This window comes from Arctopsyche grandis, chromosome 9 (genome assembly GCF_051622035.1).
Source record: "Arctopsyche grandis isolate Sample6627 chromosome 9, ASM5162203v2, whole genome shotgun sequence".
NCBI classification, from domain to species: domain Eukaryota; kingdom Metazoa; phylum Arthropoda; class Insecta; order Trichoptera; family Hydropsychidae; genus Arctopsyche; species Arctopsyche grandis.
Window position 1 is genome coordinate 17,980,000 of NC_135363.1, and position 19,657 is coordinate 17,999,656.

The 19,657-nt window shown below is 33.9% G+C and overlaps 1 protein-coding gene across 10 annotated transcripts in view; it reads right to left on the reverse strand.

The window, feature by feature from the left end:
* The window catches only part of tmod (tropomodulin), an 80,555-nt gene that overhangs the window by 35,381 nt on the left and 25,517 nt on the right, over positions 1-19,657 (reverse strand). For 3 of the 10 annotated variants that reach the window (XR_013261019.1, XR_013261020.1, XM_077438278.1), the window contains exon 1: positions 5,215-5,500. The exons of the other annotated variants lie outside the window; for them this stretch is intronic. Coding sequence is in view for 1 of the 3 variants with exons in the window: in XM_077438278.1 (XP_077294404.1) it covers positions 5,215-5,253 (39 nt within the window). In the remaining 2 variants the exon portion in view is untranslated. Of the gene's footprint in view, positions 1-5,214; positions 5,501-19,657 lie in introns of those variants that run through there. 10 annotated transcript variants of the gene reach the window in all.

Consider the following 19,657-nt stretch of genomic DNA (forward strand, 5'->3'; position numbering starts at 1 on the left):
TAATAAGCAAGAATACAATCTAGTAAATAAGGAAATTAAGAAGAGAATAGTCAGGGATGTCAGGGATTTTAACAGCAAGCTAATAGAAAATACCATTAAGAATAACCGTAGCCTGAAAAAGTGCAAACAGGATCTTTTCTTAGGCAAAAACCAAATGATCGCAATCAGATCAGAGAGCGGAGTAATAATTAGGAATAGAGAAGAAATCATAGACAGAGTTTACACGTTCTATGCAAAACTATACGAGAACGACAACGGCCAATTCCCCACTCTGGAATCGACACACGGCCAAAGGGTTCCTGCAGTATTGCCTAGCGAAGTAGAGGCCGCGCTAAAAACTGCAAAGAATGGTAAAACCCCAGGGGAAGATAATATTCCCATTGACTTACTAAAATGTGGCGGCCCCCCCCTAATTAATATCTTAGCTAGGCTTTTCAGCAAATGCATCCAGAACCAAGCTATACCAGAAGGATGGAATAACGCAACTATCATTTTAATACACAAAAAAGGCGACAAAAGCGATATCAAGAACTACCGACCCATTAGTCTACTTTCAGCGGTCTACAAGCTCTTCACGAAGGTTATTACAGAAAGGCTGAAGAATATCCTCGACGAGAACCAACCTATAGAGCAGGCAGGGTTTAGGGCAAATTTCAGCACAATGGACCACCTCCAAGTAGTTGGCGAACTAATCGAGCGCGCCAACGAATATCAACGGCCACTGTGCCTAGGTTTCGTCGATTATGAGAAAGCCTTCGATACAGTTAGTCATAATGCAGTACTTAACGCTCTAAAAACACAGGGAGTGCCGGAACCCTATGTGGGACTGTTAGCTGCAATATATAAGAATGCCACAGCTTCAGTTAAAATTTTTTCAGGTACAGATAGATTTAGCATAGGAAAAGGAGTAAGACAAGGAGATACAATCTCGCCCAAGTTATTCAATGCGGTGCTTGAGGGAGTTTTCAGGAAATTGGATTGGGATACAGCCGGAGTAAGCATCAATGGTCGCTTTTTGAGTCACCTTCGGTTCGCAGACGATATAGTTTTAGTAGCTCGTGATTCAGCTGACCTACTTATCAGACTAACACAGCTGGACAGGGAAAGTAGAAAAGTAGGATTAAAAATTAACGTAGATAAGACTAAACTAATGTTCAATAGTTATTGCATGCCTGATAGCATCCCCTTAGATGATAAACCAGTAGAAGTAGTAAATAATTATTTATATTTAGGTCAAATAATTGACATGTCTGGTAGTAAAAATGAAGAGATAAAGAGACGTATGAAATTGGGGTGGAGTGCATTTGGACGGATGAATGCTGTTTTTAAATCAAAAATGCCACTCTGCCTGAAGAAAAGGATCTTTGATCAATGCGTTTTGCCAGTGATGACGTATGGATGTGAAACTTGGACACTGAACGCCAAGATGCAAAATAAAATCCAATGCACTCAAAGAAGTATGGAACGCTGTATGCTTGGCATAACGAGGAAAGACAGGAAGCGGAACACGTGGGTGAGAAATATGACAAGGGTAGTGGACATAGTGGATAGAGTGAAGAGATTGAAATGGCAATGGGCGGGTCACGTAGCTAGGAGGATGGACGAAAGGTGGACAAAAGAAGTGCTTGAATGGTACCCGAGAGAAGGCAAAAGAGTAAAAGGAAGACCGCAAGGAAGATGGGTGAACGAAATTAGGAAAATGTGCGGAATGAGATGGATGAGTGTTGCGCAAAACAGAGACGAGTGGAAGCGTGTTGGAGAGGCCTTCATCCAGCAGTGGATGGCGAATGGCTGTAAATGATGATGATGATATATATATATATATATATATATATATATATATATATATATATATATATATATATATATATATATATATATATATATATATTATGTAGTAAACTATCAAAATGTTCCTAAGAAAAATATGAAAGTGATTAAAATTACATATACATACATAAACGCCTTTGAGGAAGTGTATAGATACCCGATCAAATTTGAAGTTTGATTACTTAAATGAGTAAAAAAAGTGACAAGTAAATTAAACAAAATCAACCATTAAATTTTCTTGAGATAAAATTAGCATCTGTTTGAATATCTAAAAAGAAATGAGTGAATAATATTTAAATTTATGTATGTATGTACATACTCATATGTATATACATACATACATACATATGTTGCAAATGAAGCTTTTTTTAAATATCGGTAGATAGCGATAAAAAAGAAGGAGAATCATCAAAGCAAAAGGGAAATTGGTGAAATGTGTAGATACATACATATTATAGAAATCAATGTTTATAATTCATTTTCATAAATATTGAATTTGAATTCAGATTAATAATTAAGTTAAATTAATCACTAATTTGGTATTATTCACAACAAATATTTGTACTGAAAGATACAATATCAATAGTGAAGTGTCTGCATACTATAAGAAACTTAAATATTCAATTATATGTTAAAAAAATTTCTTATACACTCATCAATAAATAAAATAAAATAAAAAAATCCTCGCACACTTTAATATTCTACGTTACATGGAATTGCATAGAAAACCATATATTCGTATAAAAGGGCAATACAATTTATATGTCACGGAGAAGAAAAATATACTCATTGTGGACCAAAGATAGCACATTTTTTCCAGTACGGAAATACAGACATGTTACATTTTACCACTTGCTAATAAATGACCTCTTCTTATAAAATATCATCAATAAACAAAAAAACGGCTTTTTTTTTCATAAAACCGACACCGTTCATTTTATTAAGACAAATTCGTACTTAGGCAATAAAAACCTCAAAGCCCAGATGAGGTTCAGATGAAAAAAAAAACTTTTACAGTTTTTTTCGTATTTTAACGGTATTTTTCCAATATATAATGCAAAGATTCATACATAATTAATAACATCATTAAGATTCTTACATATAAAATATGACACAACCAGTTGCATATAGAAGGATGAACTTCAAACAAAAAGGCATACACAAATGAATTTAAACCCAACAAAAAACAAATAGATCAATTTACAATTTTTTTGTCGCGGTATTGGCACGTCAGTTATAACATTCCATTCGATTCGTGCGATTCACAGATCGCGCTGTTTAGCATTGATTTGTGTATACACAACTGTCGAAAAATAGACATCTTTTGATTTGAATGCGAAAATTTGGCGAATGTGTGCGCTCATCCGATGCATTTAGACGCTAAAGCGGACAGTTGACAATCGCCAAATTTGGATAAACAAACGTTGGACCAATCGCCAAACTCGTCCCATGTCCTCGTATACCTACGTACATATGCACAAATTCCGAGACGGAAAAATCGGTCATACTAAATGTGTACAATTAGGAATTGTGGTCTAAAAATTTAAAATTGGGTCACACGCATCAGTGTGGGAGTCTTCCGACTGTTGTATACGTTCATATTATATTAAAGCTGGAGTGGGCGAGCAAACGGTCACCTCCCAGAACTTTTTAATCAATCACATTATTGAATTGATTCAACGGGCAAATATGTACGATATTCTAATCATACCTTCGCTTGTGAGAGCATCTACAATTTTCCATAATGTAAAGTTGCTAACATACTCGTAGATCTACTTACACACACATATGTATTTACATACATATATGCATCCAATGCTTGTATAGTATTATTACTATGATTAAAGCAATTTATAAACAAACTTGAAATACTGAATCGTTATAAGACGAGATAACTGAAATCGTTTCGAATGTCTGTATGCACAAATGTATGCACATAGTAGATGAAAGTTGCACAAAACTGCCTTCTCAAGAAATATGGAAGAGATTTTGGAAAGTCTGACCCAGCAATAGATGATGGTAAGTAATAAGTCATCACTGATGTATTATAGTAGTCTGCAAGTGGCTTTACATTTTGCTTTTTACATATCATTCACAATTATCGCCCAATGAAATTCACTTACTTAGAAGGAAAAGTAACATTAACTTATTTAAATGTCTATGTAGTCGTCTATCCATGGAAGTATAAATATGTACATACTATAGAATGAGCATCGAGAGATAATAGTCTTCAATGAAGACACTCTTTTTTTACAAACGTGTGGTTGTACACTGATATTAAAGACAATTGGTGCGCTCCGTTCTACCGAATTTCTCGAGACTCATTTTCTCAACTTTTCGTCTGCATGAACAGGAGTTTGTGTATTGTATACATGTATGTAATATCTTTAATAGATTTTTAAGCTATAATATTAACACACCTTTAAAATATTTAAAAAGGTTTAAAAATCAATTCTTCCTTTATTTTTTTAATAGTTATTTATCTCGTAAAATAAATATTTTATTATGTAAAAAGTTGGTGGAACGAGGTAGACCCAAGACAATACAATATACTCTTACTATTATATTATTGTATGAAGGGGTTTACAATAAGAAATATCATTTTTACTAGTTTATCCAACGTCTGTATGTAAATATAATATTATACACTTAATAGGTAGGGAACTTGAACAGAATTATATTGTCTCGAAGCCTTTTATAAAGAATAAACCGGCTCACGCAGGCAATTGATTTATAATTGAATGACCAAATTGATCTCCAAATGGATCTTTTTTGTACTATTTAAAAACTCTTGTAAAATTTGTTAAAATAAAACAGTAGGCAACAATAGCAACAAAACTGATTCTTGCTGATATATTATAACATATTATATTGCACTCAAAAAATTCATATAGTTTTGACAGTCGAAACAAATTTCAAGTGGATTAGACTGTTTTTTGAAACTCAAAAACTTCCAATTATATAATGCTTATTGGTCAAATTAAGCAAGGTAAAAATTTTCGATACTATTCTATGTATAACACGATCGATGTACTGACGTAGGTTTTGGCTCACTGAGCTCTAAAATTTATCCATTGTGGAAACTGACATTTACATTACATACATATATGTAATTTTATAGTCACTGGCACGAGATCTCAAATTTATGATGTTCGGGCCATATATATTATATAAAAAAAAAAATGAAATAGAAATGAACATCGTCGCCTGTCATTGTTATTCTGAACGATGACGGCGTCACTCTGTCAACTCATTAAACGAATTCATAGTTGATACGAAATGTTTTTGTACAAAAAAAAACTACGAATTATGTTTGCATCAAATGACCCGACAAGGTGACCCAAAACTATGCAGAGTCGAACCACACAACGACAAGGCACTCACAGTCTTCTTCGAGCTCCATGATCCGAAGAACTCCGTCATTTTGGTCCGCCTTTGTTTATTGGTAAACCACTGGACTCAAATTAGACTGATTTTCACTTTAAGGCCGAATTTCGACCATGCCTCGTTTATGGGGTATCCTATGTTTCGATATATCATATAGCACTGGTCACTGCACCATCGATTGAGTATACATTGTGGAAGTCCGTATGCTGTGTCCCGTATGCTGGTCGCGATACCACTAAGTGGCCAGCCGGCACCACTTCTTCTGGATGGAGCCACAAACACTGACAAAACCAGAAATATCCCACGGTATATTTTATACGGGCTGTACCACCCGCACGTCACGACTGATCTTATTATTGAATATGAAAACGGTGCACACCAGGAACGAGATGCTCCTGTGGGATGCCAAAAACTTAAGGATGCGCACATTACTCACGGAGAAACCTTTGATATGCACCTGTTATACCAATCCGGAAATATCCATAATACATAAAGGCTTAAATTCATTTATTGGTTATTGGAATCGAAAGTAGAAGGAAAATTGGAACTGAACTTTTTATAATTGTTTTCATGAAACATCAAATTTATTCCACGTCGATTAATATTAAAAGCGATTAAACAGAAGTGTAATAATCATTTGCATGACGATCAAATTATATTATACGGATTTAATCAAGATGATGCAGAGATCATACCGTAAATAATAAGAATCATGATCTGCTTTATATGTTTTGTACAATAAAGTTTATAACTTAAGATATACGCTTTCTTTCTTAAGTATCACAACTATGTATGTATTTAAAACACAACTATGTATGTATGTAACCCCTTTTTATTTCCGATGTAAACGGTAGGTCGCTAACGACTATTTAATTCCTTTGTAAGTTCATGAATTCGAATTTTTCAGCTATACATATCTTGGGTGTCTCAGGGTCAGCCGGTTAAATCGACCGCTCTTTAATTTTATCAGCATTTATATAAATCATATTAATTAATAAAAAAAAAAAAAAAAAAAAGTACGTGAAAGTAGTCCAAAAATCTTACTTTGTGATAAATATTGTCTGAGAAATAAAGTGTTGAAAATTTTAATCAAAATAAAAATTAACCAAAATAAACAAACAGAAAACCAAAACGTTTGATTCTGAACAGGACCTGACGACAAGAGAGATTGAACGTTTTCAAGTTCATTCATAAAATTATAGTGCTTTTACCCCTAATCCCACATCTAGGACATTGTTCTTTCGATTACCAACTAATAATCAACATTCTTGAAGAAATACATCTGGCAGTTGCAAAGATAATAGAACATAAAATACCTAGGTCTATGCGGACCGAAGCTATACCTGCTATCCCGTTATTTCCCCGAATTATAGTTCGGATGTGTTACAAGTTGTAACTAGCAACAGCGATCCACAAATATACAACACGACAACCTATGCACTATATGCAATAGACAATATATGCATTTTAAACAGTACGATGTCTTGTTTCGTATTTTTTAAGGAATATAATTTTTTCGACTCTTATTTTTTTCGGCCGCTTTTATATTTTGGCCGCCTGTGTGCGTTGCACGCATTCCAACAGAGCTGAAAGCAAAAAAAGGTTGTAAAAACAATAACAAAACCTATTTGTCCCAATCCCTATCTGATGTCTAGTCCAACATCATATCCGACGATAACATTTTATCAAAATGTCACTCACTTATTAAATACATAGTAATTGGAGCGGACAGAAAGAGATATGTACTATATGTACACATAATACAAAACAGGAATGTTTACGATAATGTAAGTGTAAGAGAATGGAATACATAGAATACACGAGCACAAAACTCTCTGAAGAAGTGGGACCTGTCACTTTGGAGACGACGTTGAATAAAAATTGAAGACACGAGAAGGCCACGATTCAAATTAATGATGAGCAAAAGCTAATGTCATAATTTGAATTAGAAAGTTCGTTGACTTTGAGTTTTAACATGCTTGCAAATTAAAGTCGAACGTTCTTGATAAACAGACGAGATTAGAAACTGGTCGTATGTATTGTAAACTGGATCACAAATACATATATTCTCATCGTGCACGTGTGGGAATGTCAATTATTTATTATTGATTGTATTGGAGAGCTTGCACGTACCATTTTGAAATTTGACATCAATTATTTTAAAAAACGGTTCGTACGACACGATGTAACTGAACACAAAATAAAAAAAGCTAATGCGAGCTTTTGCCAATTTTTTTTAAACAAAGCATTGCATTAATTAGGGAGACTAATTTAAAATATGTGTATGTTCATTATATTTTCATAATGCTGTGAGATTATATTGAATAGAAAATCAAGAGAAATAAAATGATGTACATATACTAAGTCGCTTTATATGGCACTATTACACCGTTATGGTTCATGAAAGTTCCAAATTATTCGAAACGTACATATGTATATAAGACAGCGGAATATTTTCGTAAGCGTATATATGTATGTATATGTATATATAGTAGGAAATATATTCATATACATTATGCACTGTTGAAAATATAAGAATGCCAAATGTGAAATGACTAAGTGAATTCAAAACGCAAGTGAAAAGCGATGAAAGCACAAGACACATTCGAAATGTATCAAAAACAAGATGGCGCCTAGCGGTCGCTGACCATGAAGAAAAATGACAGATCGTACAAATATTCTTTTGTTTGGAAAGACGTAAATATTTATCAATTACAATCAAAATAAATAACCGCGATTTTAATACAAATTGTCACATACATTATACATATATGTATGTACATAAAATATAGTATAATATGATGGCTAAAATCATAAACACCACAGACGATTGATGACATAAATATGTATATAAGATATATAAAGTACTGTTTACCAGATTATTTATATAGTGATCATAAACGGTATGCAATACTGTAAATAAATACTATTATTCTAAAATAAAATTACATATACATATGTGTACTGAAGTTGGATAGAAAACGGAATTCGTAGGTGAGAAGTATGACAAAGGTTGTTGATATAATGGCGAGTGAAATGGTAATCGCAGGTCACGTAGCTAGAAGAACGCACGAAATAAGTGCTCGAATAGTACCCGAGAGAATGTAAACGGGCGCAAGGAAGGCCACAGAGAAGATTTGTGGATGAAATTATAAAAATATGTGGCAAGAGATGTATGAGAGTTGCTTAAAACAGTCACGATCTGCTTCCAAATTAAATTTAAATTATATACATATGTACATATGTAGAAGCACACTCAAAGAAGTATGGAACCAGTGCCGGTTTTAGGGGGTGGGGGGGGGGGTTGGGTCGGGCGGCGCCCGAGGGCGCCAAATAAGTTAGGGCGCCGCTCAATGCGTCATAGGCGCTTTAATATAGATTAGAGCGCCAAAGGCGAAATTTTTTTCTAAGGGTGTTTAGAAAAAATTGCCCGAGGGCGCCATTCGGTGTGAGGCGGCACTGTATGGAACGTTGTATGCTCGGAATAACGAGGAGAAATAGGAAACGGAATTCGTGGGAGAGAAGTATGACAAAGGTAGTGGACATAGTGGAGAGAGTGAAGAGATTGAAATGGCAATGAGCAGGTCACGTAGCTAGAAGAATGGACGAAAGGTGGACAAAATAAGCACTGGAATGGCACCCGAGAGAATAAAAACGCCCACAAGGAAGGCCACAGGGAAGATGCGTGAATGAAATCAGAAAAAAAAACATGAAAAAAACAAAAAAATGAATGAAAAAACAAAAAAACGCACGAGCTCAATCACAATCGACACATATGTATGTACATACATATGTACATATTCAGAAGACGATACTCTACTGTACATCAGTCTACTCTCGGGCTTGAAATTTTTCACGAAAACGGTACTTAAGTGGCTGTAGTTAAGCGATTGTATGTAATATTTAAGATTCTCAATATTTTCACTGACATCGTTGCTCTTCAATTCTAAACCTATCGTTATTATCACCAGCAGCATAGACTAGTGGTTAGCATATCTAGCTATGGTCAGTGTGGTTATGAGTTCGAGTCACACTGCTTGCTGCTGGTCAGACCTTGGTTTGTAACCAGGTCGGTCGTTTCTAATCAGAGTTTGCCAATTTTTCTGATTTACATTGAAACGATTCCTACAAAATTGGCTTTCTCTCTTCATTTCTCTCGCGAAATCTTGAGTTATTGTGTTATATCTCAGGATTCACTGGGTTTCTCTGGATGTTTATTGTAAAAAAATCGATTGTTGTATAAAAATGTTTATTCATCGTATTGTATACGATGTTTGCAATGTCTGACCATAGATGTCACGTATCGTTTCGAATTATGTAATAACTATGTATCAAAATTACATAATTTCTTGATGTTTATAGTACACTCGACGCATTGGAACGATCTGTAATGACGAGTGTACATTGATTGATTGAATAAAAATAACAAGGTGCAATCGAAGCTCTCTGATTTGACGCAGTCCTTGCACTTTTGTATAGCTCATTTCATCTCAAACGCGCTGCTTTACTTTAGTCGGTGCCGAGTGATCCAAAACCACTGGAGCTTTATTATTAAACGCGGACCGGTGAGGAATACATACATAAATAATGGCCGCCGGCTATCATCCCGAATCACTAAAATACGGAACGGGAACGTGAACGTCGACAGGTGACACATATCACATCGGTACCATCTTCTATCTCTTCTCTTACATCTTTCTACTACTCATCTAGCTGTTGTTTGGTTACGGCTACTCGTCGACCTCGACTTCCAACCACTGTCCATTACTCAATTTTGATACGCATGTGTAATTAAGCATTTTAATTTGCACATAAAAGTAATCATGACTTGTTATGTACATACATACATATGCATGTGCATCCACTGTAAGTTAATATATATTTAAAAAATGTACATTTATTTCTGCATACTTCCATATAAGCACATATACGTACATATTGTATGTATGTATGTATACTACATATAAGATAAAAACTTAATTAGACTAAGGTGGTTGGGTCATATGTAAGATCCAAAATGAGATTGGACGATATCTATTTGAATGATTACAGGGCAGATAATTTTAATTGGTATAAGAAGTATTTGTTTTGTAATAGTTTTCATTTTCCTTTAAGTAGGAATATGAATAATGAAAAAAATAGAAGAGATGATGAAATGATGCTAATTTTGTAAAAAAAAAACTATCATATATATAATAATAACTACCAAACGTCACCGAGATTAAAAATTTTCGGACTTGAAATGCTTCTTAAACGATATTTTATCTCTATCGTAATGGCAGAGGATCCATTTACTTATATTGATGACCAAAATGAGCAATATGGCAAAGTATGAAAACGATCGGATAAGAGGCAAACTTTTTCCTGAATTGTAATCGTAAGTGAAACGTAAAGGAGGTATGTAAAAAAGGACGCGATGTATGTGGGTATGTTTGTGAGTATGTTTGGGGCGGACGCGTGGACAAGTATGGGGATTTAAAATGCGCTGCGTGGAAGGGTACACATACACACATCCACGAAGACACACACACACACGTTCATTCATCATTTCGAACGGGTGAACGGGTTGGATCGACGAGTGTGTAATGCGCGCACTCAACTTTTTCTACTAATTTCTTTCCGAAAACACCCATTGAAATCAACGGGCACAACACTAGTATAATATGTATAAAAACGGACGTGATGTGTGTGGATATGTTTGCGGGTATGTTTGTGGCGGACGCGTGGAAACACAGCCAATCAGAGTCAAGTGGTCGAGGAGACGCGGGAAGCGGGGCCTGGGGAGGGGGGGGTGGAGGGTTTGACATGTGTGACGTCAGGCTGAGTGACGGGAGCATATACACACACACACACACACACACACACACACACACACACACACACACACACACACATTTATTCATCATTTCGAACGGGTGAACGGTTTGGGTCGGTGAGCGTGTAATGCACGCACACAACTTTTTACGATTTAAAGTCTGTTCATACCTAGTCGGCACGTATCAGCAGCAGCAGACAACTTGCAAGTACGGGCAGTATACTTGGGTACATTGTATATGGATGCATTCACGCATTTTTACGCGTCCATATATAATGTACCAAAGAATACTGTCCGTACTTGCAGGTTGCCTGCTGCTGCCGATACGTGCCGACTGGGTATGAACAGACCTTAATACGTGCGCGCGCGCGCCTATAAATTACCTTACATTATATTTGTATATAACATATAACTTTATATTAATTCGTGTATCAATTCCTTTTCGAAACCACCCGTTGAAAACAACGGGCACAACACTAGTTTTGGATAAAAGTGGCCAATTCAGTATTGCATTTAAATTCGGTGTTGGCCAACACTGGTGCGAATTGATATTTGAGAAATATGTAGAACAGATATTGAAAACAGAAATAACCAAATGTAAACGTTTCCAAATACTAAAATATATTCGATCTATTTTCATTCAAAATCTGTAAATATACGCAAACATTTTAAACAGTGCACGTGCTAGTGATACCTCTCGATCGGATTCGTCATTTTTTTCTCATTGCAAATTTTTTGAAAAAAATAACTATACATATATTGTTATATCATTAAAGATATATGTATGTATGTAAACGAAAAATAAACATTCGGAAAATCTGTAAAAACTCCAATGGAACGACTTACAGCTATCAAACTAATGCTATTTGGATGAAGCGTCAATATGGTATAGTAATATGGTGTATTTTTTCTGATTACTAAGCGTATTTTTATCATTAGTTCACAGATGGATTTTACACAAAGATTACTTTTTTGATTAATGAATTGATAGATTGAATATCCACTTCATTTGTGGACAATAGAAATGGGAATTGATTCAATTGAACTTACTCAATACTTTCTTCATAATAATATGAAGTCTAAATAAAATGAAATATATAGAAGATAATCAAGGATAAAAAAGTGACCATTTCCAATTTCGGATCATCTCAATAATTTTACATAGTACCAAATAAATTAATTGAAATAAGCACATTTACTTATTACCTAATTAACTAACTGTATGTTATTGCGAACGAAGCATTAAAACTTTTGCTATATAAACGTATAAAAGGGCTTTCGACATGATTGAAAATGATCACACATGGTACAGGGCTCAGATGAACTTATGCCAAGCTGACGAAACCTCGTGGAAAATCTCATAGCATAATCTCAGTGACTAAACTTACATTGCTATCCATAGAAAAAGTCTGATACCAATTGATCCTCTAATAATAAAATTCCACTTGGCGTATTTTTGTGATGTCCCTGGTCAGGGATTCAGTGCTGATTTACAACACTAGCTGACGTCTCCTGGACAGGCTTCTCCTGCTTCTCGTGTTGTTTATTTATAAACGACATAAACATATGTAACTTCTCAATAAGTTATATAATCTGAAGTTACAAAATCGCTATGGAACAGATGGCGACATCATTCTCAACATAATATTCCGTTGAGCGGAAAAAAACACAACCCCCAAATAATCACATTCGTATTTACTCTAAAGGTTTAGAAATCCAATTTATATATGCATGTACTATTTTTTATAAACATCTATGTTTTTTTAAAAGATGATGATCGCCAACAACTAAGATCAGATATGACACTTGAAAAATAACATATACAGGGATATAAAGTACATATATCCTGAATAGAGTAGATCATTTACTGGTATTAGTAATGTTTATAATTATAAGTAATCATGGAACATCAATGCGGAATCCAAAAGGGACGTTTGAAATAGGTATATTGATCTGCACCGAGGTTGTCACAACTTCCGATCGGCCTTCGTCGTCAGACCACGAAGTCCACACTGTCTATCTTTATTCAATTTAGACTATAATTAATCCGGCTGAAACTAGCGATCGATAAATTAACGATAATAACGTACGCGTACGTTAAACGAGGCATTAAATATGCCACCGCGGTGGACAGACCAAGGGCACAATATATCAAGGAAAACAAAGTATGTATCAATTTTGGCGCAGACCAACCGCGAACAACTCATCAAAATCACATTATTCAAAATTTTATCTAGAAGATTTTGAAAAGCAATGTAAATTAACAAATGAAAATTAGCTCAAAGCACCCTGGCTCCGTTCTAGAAATAATGTTTACAATTTTTTTTTTCGTTGAGGGATTTTCATGTAAGGAAAATTAGTACAAAATTAGTAAAAAAGGATAATATGGAAGTCAAATAGCTATAAATATTGTTCCTGAAACTTTTTGTAAGTACTAGGCTTTTTTCAAAATGTATGAGAATGATTAAATCAACCTTATGATAAAGTAGAGATGGTTTAAAATAAAATCACAAATTTATTGATAAAGTAACATAGTGAAAATTAATTGCAAACAAATCAATAGTATTTTCATATTTACCAAAAGGTAAATGTATAAATTATTTTCTCAAGTGGAAATCTCGAATATGTACATATATTTGATGCACGTATCATATTATTCGTTCAATTCCGAGTACTTTCTTCAATAACAAATATCCCTCAATATATTTTACTATGCATTCACAATACAATATGTACACTCAAAAATGATGAAAATCCAGTGTAGATACCCTGAAAAGGTTTGAGATTTTAATCTTTTCCATTAGTAAATCGGAAATTTCATAAGTTGTGACCTTCTTATTCTAATGACGTATAGAAAATCAATTTCGAGTCCCTTGCCCACTACAGTTTCACTACTCGGCCAACCTCTTGCCACTCTTTTTTGAGATTATTCGAATGCAACCGACATCGGTTGTGATGAATCGCATTTTCGTCGCTGTTGCTGTGGTTCCCAAAGCGTTTTACGAGGCTCGCCCCATTGGTGGCGTTAGTGGCGGCTTTTCGCCTCTAATAATAGCTGGTCAGAAGTCTGCCGGCAGTGTTCCAAGTCTACTCTCTCAATTTACTTCTTCTCGTGTGTCCAACAATTTTACACATGCACTGCATCAACACCGATTTACCACCGCGTAAAGGAAAATAATCGCTATTTGTGAATGTTTGGAAAATTCACGTGACTTGAGAATCCTGGAGTGGACAGGCTGATTCGTTTGGATCTCAAAGTAGAGTTTCAAACCAAAGTCTATTGTGCTAGTCTATTTGTAGGGACGACATCATGATCTGTTTGGCTGTACCGAAAGTTGATTGTGTGATTGTTCGATATCAAATTGACAATTGAATAAATAATTTTTGATAGCCAGAACTTCAATATTTTATATGAAAGATGTGTATTATTAAAATGAAATAGTTTGATACATATGTATATGTATAAGAAAAATAAACTTAAAATGTGAAAGCCGTATAGTACATATAATATTATACTTAAAAAAATATATTCAAAAATCCAAATCAAAATTGTATCTATAATTGTATGTAAATGCCAAAAAAGCGTAATAAAAATGTGTTTATGTGCATTCTTATATAGGTATATTTACAACGGTGACCCTGTGATGACTTTGACCCCGTATTCAGGGTAATTGATCTATTAAGGTAACGTTCAAATAACATCTCTCCAAGTGTACTTGCAAAATCACAATGTTGTAATTGACTATTTGCAATGTTTATACACAAGTTCGAGAATGCCTTCCTATACCATTCAACCGATTGCGATGAAACTTACATGAGTTATTGTGTGTATGCCCGCGATATTTTCTGTAAAAAAAATCGCCCAAAAACGGGAACGGGAGAGAGAAAACAGGAATGAGTGGCATTGCAACGCAATGATTACAAATGTGTTCGCGTCGCCACCTGCGTTGTTTGGGTAAAATAAACAAACAATTTAATAATTTAAAATATGTCCGCCGCCTGCGTTTTTCCGACAAATTATCATTACTGTAATTTAATTTGATTATTAAGTATTAATTTGAAACTGAAAAATTTACCTATCGAAACACATCGATATGCGTTATTTTGTCATTGCAACGCATGCCGGGTTCAGCTAGTACTTTAATAAAGAATAGATAGTATAAATCCAAAACCTAGAAAATTGGCAAATTCTGCAAGTTTACATTTTGTTCCTCCAAACAGTATGTATTTACTATTGTGTTTATTTCAATAGGTTACAGCCTTCATAGCCACCAAGTCTTCATTTGTATCTATTTGAGATTTCACCTGAGTTTGATTAACCAATTTCCATTTATATAAAATTGAAAACCTCTACTCTAGTCAGAGCTGCATATGATTGTAGAGCAATTCTATACATACAAATCAAAAAGTGTGGAACAGCAGATAATCTACGATTGTTCTTTAATCCATAATTACAATTGAAAATGCAAATGTGTGTGTGTGTGTGTGTGTGTGTGTGTGTGTGTGTATGTGGCATAACATCGGTTGCGGTTCATTCATGTATATTGTATAGTGTGCGTCACGAGGTGGGCACGGCAGGTGAGACGGAGAGACAACAAAGATGGACTTTGGCAAGAGTCCCGGTTCTTCCTAGCTACCTGTCGGACAGTGAACTATTTTCGTACCGGATGATGCACGACACCTGTGCATGGTGATGTCCGCGGCGCAGTTTCACGGCCTCAGGTTTACGACCCAAAACACTCGCCGATCAACCCGACGACCAATCGTTCCGCAATTATGTCAAGGTGACTTCGAGAAGTGCATACGAACCCATTCTATTGACATTCGTAAACACCGTTGATGTAGGATATTCATGGTGGCTAGTGTAAATTCGCCCGCACAAACGCTTGACCTCTTTGATCGACTCTAGACATCAATTATATAGTCTACATATACATATATAAATGTGCACCTGTTTTAGAAAAAATATTGCAAAAATTCCAACAAAATTGATTAATATTACTAATAAGTAAAGAGCGGACCCAGAGCGCGCTGTTCATTGTTCACATGTTGTAAATCCATTGTTAAAGGTTTGCCGAACCTTTTTTACAGAGCATTTACAATAATGGAACAATAGACGGCGCGCTTCCGGTCCTACCTCTACTAATAAGGTATCTGTGACCAACATTTAATTTTTTTTAAATCACATCCAATGGCTAACTTTTGGAACGATCCAAAAGAAGTAGATGTTCAAATGCATTTTTTTTCTTTTAGAATAGTGGTGCCTTCATTTTTCATACGTACATACACGTATTCGTATAAAAGTATACAAAATAGTATGTATTCAGCGTTAACAAAACCAACATTTTTTTTAATGTTGTAAAGCATGTTTCTCTTTTTTTTTATTTGGCTCACCAACAATGTACATATGTATGTACATAACACAATATAGTCTTTACACATTTATGATTCTGGTATATTCATCAATTATAGGTGTGCACAACATTACTTAAATGTTAAACAATCAATCTAGAATACAGTAGAACAATTGAGACATATTTGTCGATTACAATAATAATTTCTTCCTAAACATCATAATGGAATCATTGAAAATATCTATATTACATGATTCCATTATGATGTTACGAAGAAATTCTCTTCTCTGCTTCTTATTTTATTGTTTAAATGTCTTTAATTAATATTATGTATTAGATGTATTATGAGCATTTATACGGATTGTAAATAGGTTTTTGAGCTATTTTTCATATTATGCTGTAGATTAACATTAGAATAATATAATACTATGATTTCTAATCAAATTAAATTAAATTGTAAAATAGAAAATGATCAGTAGATCAGTAGCTATTAATATATATATATAAGATGTATTGTGAACATAATTTTGTAATAATAAAAAGCATTTAAAAATCAAAATATGTTTATGAATGATGATTTAATGAACAATCGATCATTGAACTTCAATGAAAAAAAGCAGATTCGAGTATCGTGAACTAAAACTAAGCATGTGTTTACTTCTATTGCAGGAACACTAGTTTCTAGAGTGTTAAAAATAAAATTTAAGTGAAAATTGGTGATTTTTCACACGTCATCAAGTCGTAAAACAACTGATGTGAACGCTGCCTTGGAATGATTCAACGTCTGCTGATTGCATTATCGTATGCATCAGAGTGCGTAAGTGAAACGAGATGTCATCGCCGAGTGTATATGTAACAAGGACAACCATAAATCTCGGAAAATTCACTAAAATTTTCCAACAATCGTCACGAAAAAACAACAAAACTGTACAGTAGGTAGGTAGGTTTTTTTTGGTTATCTTGAAGGATATCTCACAGATAGAATAAAATCCGGCAAATATTTCGAGAAATTTTAACGGAATTGAAGGATATTAAATGTTTTTAACAATTAAAAAAAGTAAATTTACATTAAACGAGTAGAATTTAAATGACTATGAATCGTGTTGAAATTAACTATAATACTTACATAATATTGAAACACTTTTTTCGGCCCCAAAGAGAAAATTTATTTCCCGTTCAAAGTCCGCTAAAATACATATAACGAAAGAAGATAAATTATAGCACACAATAAAAAGACTGTATATTTGTTGACAAGTCAACTAATTTATGTGCAAAATGAGGCTCTTCCCACGTAGTTAATTTTGATTTTTACAAGTTATCGTGCATAGCATTCGATCTGAGTCAGTGGCCAACAACCCAATTTCATTACAGATTCGTTTAGAGCACGGGCTCCCAACCTACGAGTCTCGACCCTAAATGAGGTTCGCTAAGTGAATAAATAAATATAAAAAAAAAGTTGACTAAACTTTTGTTTTATTTATTTATACGGGTATATAACCATTTTTATTTTACACGATACATATGGTCATACATTGTACGTAATTATTGTGATTATTAACTCATTCTATAAACCATATTTTGAACTTCAACAAATTAGATGCAATGAATTTGCAGGAAACTGAGGACTGCCGATTTTATTGGAGCCGTCATAACGATTAATCGTAAACACAAACAAAAGACGGATTAATTAACAATCCAGATCACCAGACCGAGATTTTAACCCACGACATTTCTAATGTCAAACAATATTTTTAATCAGTGAGCTACGCTGCGGCTAATAATACATACAAATACATATTTAGTTTTCATTTTTAATCTATGTTTAGATGTTTTAATAATATTCTATACATTTTTTTCAGTAAAATGTATTTTTCAAATGTTTTGGGGTCGCGGGTCACTTGGCTTTTATAAAAAGGGGTCGCCAACCAAAAAAGGTTGAGAGCCTGTGGTTTAGAGAGAAAATGGCATAATAAAGTAACATGTATAAAGATTTGCATAGGTGATAGTATTAATGTCGAAGTGCATTTTCAGTTGTAATATATTCCAATTGGCGTTTTAGGTAATTCATATTCGAATATAAGAGGTTAGTAAATAAATCAACTAGTAAAATATAAATACTCAACAAGCGCAAATACAATTTTAACAATGTGCGCCATTTGAAATATAATATCCTTGACAGTTTTGATGTGTTTACGAATGCTTTAGAATTCAATAATGCTTTAATATTTGCTAGTTATTACGAATTATGGAAATGAGTATCATATTACGATAACTATAAGAATGTTTTCAAAACAAAAATATGACTTCTCAACTTATGTAATTTACTACCTATGTATGTATTAGTGGAGTGACATTTTCACGACAACCTAACCTTTCCATCTAGCCTTGTACCAACTTATAGTTGAATTGTATATTCAATTGTAGTATATTTTGACCAGTTGGAATTTAATTCGCCATATGAATCAATTTATGTGGATTAGACGGAATATATTCCAGCAAATAAAAACATTACAACTGAAAATACACTTCTACTATAACGGTAGTTGATACCAGGTCAGATGGAATATATTCCAACTAGTCAAAATATATTACAACCGATAAAATACACTTCAACTGTAACATATACATACATACAAATATATTTATGTTTACGTTTTTCTTCCACTAATAAGCACCATTGGACCAATAGTCATTTTAAAAAAGTAAAATAAAAGTTTTGATTTCATAACAATCGCAAATTGCAAAAATAAAAAAAATAAAAAGTTGAGAGCCTGTAGCTATAGCAAGGTCTCAAAATAAATAATTTTTATTTTAAATAATATCAATGCGTGAATTAATCAACACGCGACAAAAATATACAAAGACGTAATAATACGCCTTTGTTTAACAGGTAATGATAGCAGCAAAGTGGTTAGATGTACATACATACATATGTACATATTATTGTATGTATGTACATAGTTCAGTTGCATTGCATATTCGCCGAACCGTTTCCGGTAATGTAACGGTGCACTCTGTTTCCGGTGTAATTTACAAGATAAACCACACCATGCAACATCGAAACGAAGAATAATATCTTTATGCACGCAAAATGCAAACCGTTCGACGATTTCCTTAAATTTTAATTTCTCGTACAATGAGATTTTTTTTTTGAAAATTGTTATATGTACATATGTTACATGTGTACATAGAGAACAATCATATGTTTCATAAATATAATAACTAATGAAAAGAAAATGTCAACAAGCATCGAGAAACATACATACATACA